This window comes from Microtus ochrogaster, chromosome 6 (assembly GCF_000317375.1).
Source record: "Microtus ochrogaster isolate Prairie Vole_2 chromosome 6, MicOch1.0, whole genome shotgun sequence".
Lineage (NCBI taxonomy): Eukaryota > Metazoa > Chordata > Mammalia > Rodentia > Cricetidae > Microtus > Microtus ochrogaster.
In genome coordinates this window covers 542,725-545,971 of record NC_022013.1, presented here as the reverse complement: position 1 = coordinate 545,971, position 3,247 = coordinate 542,725, and the positions used below count along the sequence as shown (strand labels likewise).

Below are 3,247 nucleotides of genomic sequence, written 5' to 3'. Positions count from 1 at the left end.
AGGGAAGGGAAGGGAAGGGAAGGGAAGGGAAGGGAAGGGAAGGGAAAAGAGTGATGCAGTGTGGTAGTGGCCCTTACAGAGAATATATTTCACTAAAGTGAATTGTGTCTTCATATGTGTAGAAGTACAGTGACATACCTCATCGATTTATAGGTTGCTAGGTTTTACAAAGCAGAAAAATACAGTTTGTAGTAATTGAGTGAAGCAGTTTTTCCTTAAGTCACATAACATATAAACAAATGAATAAATGAACAAGTAAATAAATAAGTAGAGCCACAAATTCTTTTCTCCAGTTTAAATGTAAATGTCTTAAAAGTATATAACAGATTATAGAGGCTTTTAAAAAATTGTCTCCATTGTTTTGTGAGGAATTATTGATTTGTATCTTTGAATTTGAATTATAAAATAACACTGCTTAAGTATGCCCTGATTTGGGGTGGCAAGATGGCTCAAGGCATGAAGGCACTTTCAGCCAAGACTGATAACCTGAGGTCCAGCCTTGGTTCCAATGTGGTAGAAAAAGAGCCAACTTCATTATTATCCTTTGACCACCACACAATGAGGTATGACACATGGACACAAAATACAATGAACAGGGACTGCAGAGATAACTCAGCAGTTAGGAGCACTACCTGCTCTTCCAAAGGTCCTGAGTTCAATTCCTAGCAACCACATGGTACTCTATCCTGGCCTGCAGGCATACATGCAAGTAGAATACCGTATACATAATAAATAAATAAATAAATCTTTTTTTTTTTTAAGTAAGTAAAACGAATCAAGTGTTTTGTTTTGTTTTTTTAAAAAAAAGAGTCCTGATCTCCAGAAACTCAAGGTTACATTCTTTTCTATAAAAGACGTAGAGTAGCCAGCTACCTGGTCCTTAGTGTCTGCATCAGAGTGTGGTGTGTCCATAGGCAGGATCAGCTGTTGCCATAGAGCTAGCAGTTCATTGAAATGTGTGAATACCACTGAGCACTCTGGTTATCCTGGTGTGGGTTGAGGTCGGGTATTTTACCAAACGCCTACCTGGTTATAACAATTTTTTTCCTTTAATGTATTATGCAAGACTTACTGATAAGAAGCCACTCCTTTACTGGAACACAAATAATTACTAGAGAGCTCTGGCCACTGATTGAGGCTGAAGGTAAACAAAGGGAGACAGAGTAACTGAGGAGGGAAAGCGGAAAAATGAAAGAAAATACAAAAGGTGGCAGCAGCAAGCTCTCAAGAGAGCTGCTCCTCGCTGCTTTATGTGCTGTTGTGAGTCAGAGTTGTGAGGTGCCTGTGCCTTTTATGTATTCAGTTTCTTTCTTTAATGGAACAAATGCATGGCTGTCTACAGTTAGCATATAATTGGTGATGATTAACATGAACGTACGTGTTGTCTTTGGTGATTTATTACTCCTTTTTTTTTTTTTTTTTTTTTTTTGGTTTTTCGAGACAGGGTTTCTCTGTGGCTTTGGAGCCTGTCCTGGAACTCCCTTTGTAGACCAGGCTGGTCTCGAACTCACAGAGATCCGCCTGCCTCTGTCTCCCGAGTGCTGGGATTACAGGCGTGCGCCACCACCGCCCGATTTATTACTCCTTGCTAAACTCTTACTTAGAATATTTGTATGCTACATGAACATTGTCTCACTCAGTGGATTTCCCTTAAAAACAGTTCCCAAGAGAATCTACAAGCAAGGTGTTTCACTAATTGTTAAGAAATATTTTTCTCGAATGGCATTTTTATAAATGAGGAAGCATTTCTAGTGAGAATGGCTCAGTATGATAATATATATTCATTAGACTGCAGCTTGTCTCATCATCTTCTCCAGGACTGTTGGACTTGAACATCGCTGAGAGCAGGGATAGTCTAACTTGCTGTGCCGGGTTGGTTTAATTAGAGTTAATGCTATCTTACAGACGTCAACTAGTCAGGCTGTCTTCCGTCTCCAGTCCGGCATCTGCCATCTCTTCCGAGAAACATTAACTAACAAAGGTTTTGTGGAAATCCAAACTCCTAAAATTATTTCAGGTATGTTTCAAGATGTATTCTGTAATTTAAATCCCCCCCCCCCTGTGTTGCTTAAGTTAATTTTTAAATAACATAATAATAACTGAAATAATTCCAAGAGTTCCTTAAGATTTAGTGCCATGGACTTATTTATTTCAAGGATAATAATACCATCTACAGTGTTCCATTTTCTTCCTTCAACAGTCACTTTGTGATAATGATAAGGAAATGAAGCAGTAACAAAGCACGATTCCTACACTGAAAGTTAGGCCATGGGTATTTTTATTATGTTACTTTCCATCAAAATTGGCACAACAGTTTGGTTTTATATAAACTTTGTTGTAAAAATCACCAAATACCTGTTGACGTCATTCTTGCATGAGAATCTTGTCTTGATCATTTTACCCTTTTAGAACTGCTCGCATAACACTTAAAAGATGAGTTACAAATAGCATTCTAGCTGTTCCTGCTGGCTAACAAATCCCAGCATTTTGGAGGAAGAGGCAGGTGGAGCTCTGTGAATTCAAGTCTAGCCTGGTCTACATAGCAAGTCCAGGCTAGCCAAGACTGCATAAAGAGGGCTTGTCTCAAAAGATCATCATCATCGTCACTATCGTCATCATCATTGTAGGACTTAGTGGCTAAAGGGCTTGCCTTGCCACTACCACTAAGCCTAACAATGTGAGTTCAAATCCCCAGGACACATAGAAGGAGAGAACCAACTTTGAAAAGTTTCCTCTGAGCTTCACATGCACTTCTAAAGGCAAATGTGTACACTGATTAAAAAAAAAAACATTAAAAGAATGTTATTAATGGGGCTGGAGCGACAGCTCAGTTGAAGAGCGCTTGTTGCTATTGCAGGGGACCCAGGTTCAGTTTGTAGCACCCACACAGTATCTCAGAATCATCTGTAACTCTAGATTCAGGAGATCTAGTGCCTTCTTATGACGACCTCTGGTACAAGGTATGCATATGATACACATACACACATGTAGGCAAAACAGTATACAGAATTAAATTATTAAAAGAATAGTGTTTAGATATAGATTTAAAAAAGTAAACATCACCTCACAATTAGAAAATTAAGAGAACAGCCTTACACGGTGAGAACCTATCTCAGATAAAATGGAAGGAATTTTTTTTTTTGTTTTTTGAGACAGGGTTTTTCTGTGGCTTTGGAGCCTGTCCTGGAACTAGCTCTGTAGACCAGGTTGGTCTCGAACTCACAGAGATCCGCCTGCCTCTGCCTCC

General features: G+C 39.1%; 1 protein-coding gene across 1 annotated transcript in view; it reads left to right on the top strand.

Moving 5' to 3' along the window:
• Dars (aspartyl-tRNA synthetase) overlaps nucleotides 1-3,247 on the top strand; it is a 59,155-nt gene that overhangs the window by 43,037 nt on the left and 12,871 nt on the right. Inside the window, exons 8-9 of the mRNA XM_026779770.1 lie at nucleotides 1,906-2,017; nucleotides 2,917-2,960. Of these exons, the coding sequence (XP_026635571.1) occupies nucleotides 1,906-2,017; nucleotides 2,917-2,960 (156 nt within the window). The remainder of the gene's footprint in view (nucleotides 1-1,905; nucleotides 2,018-2,916; nucleotides 2,961-3,247) is intronic.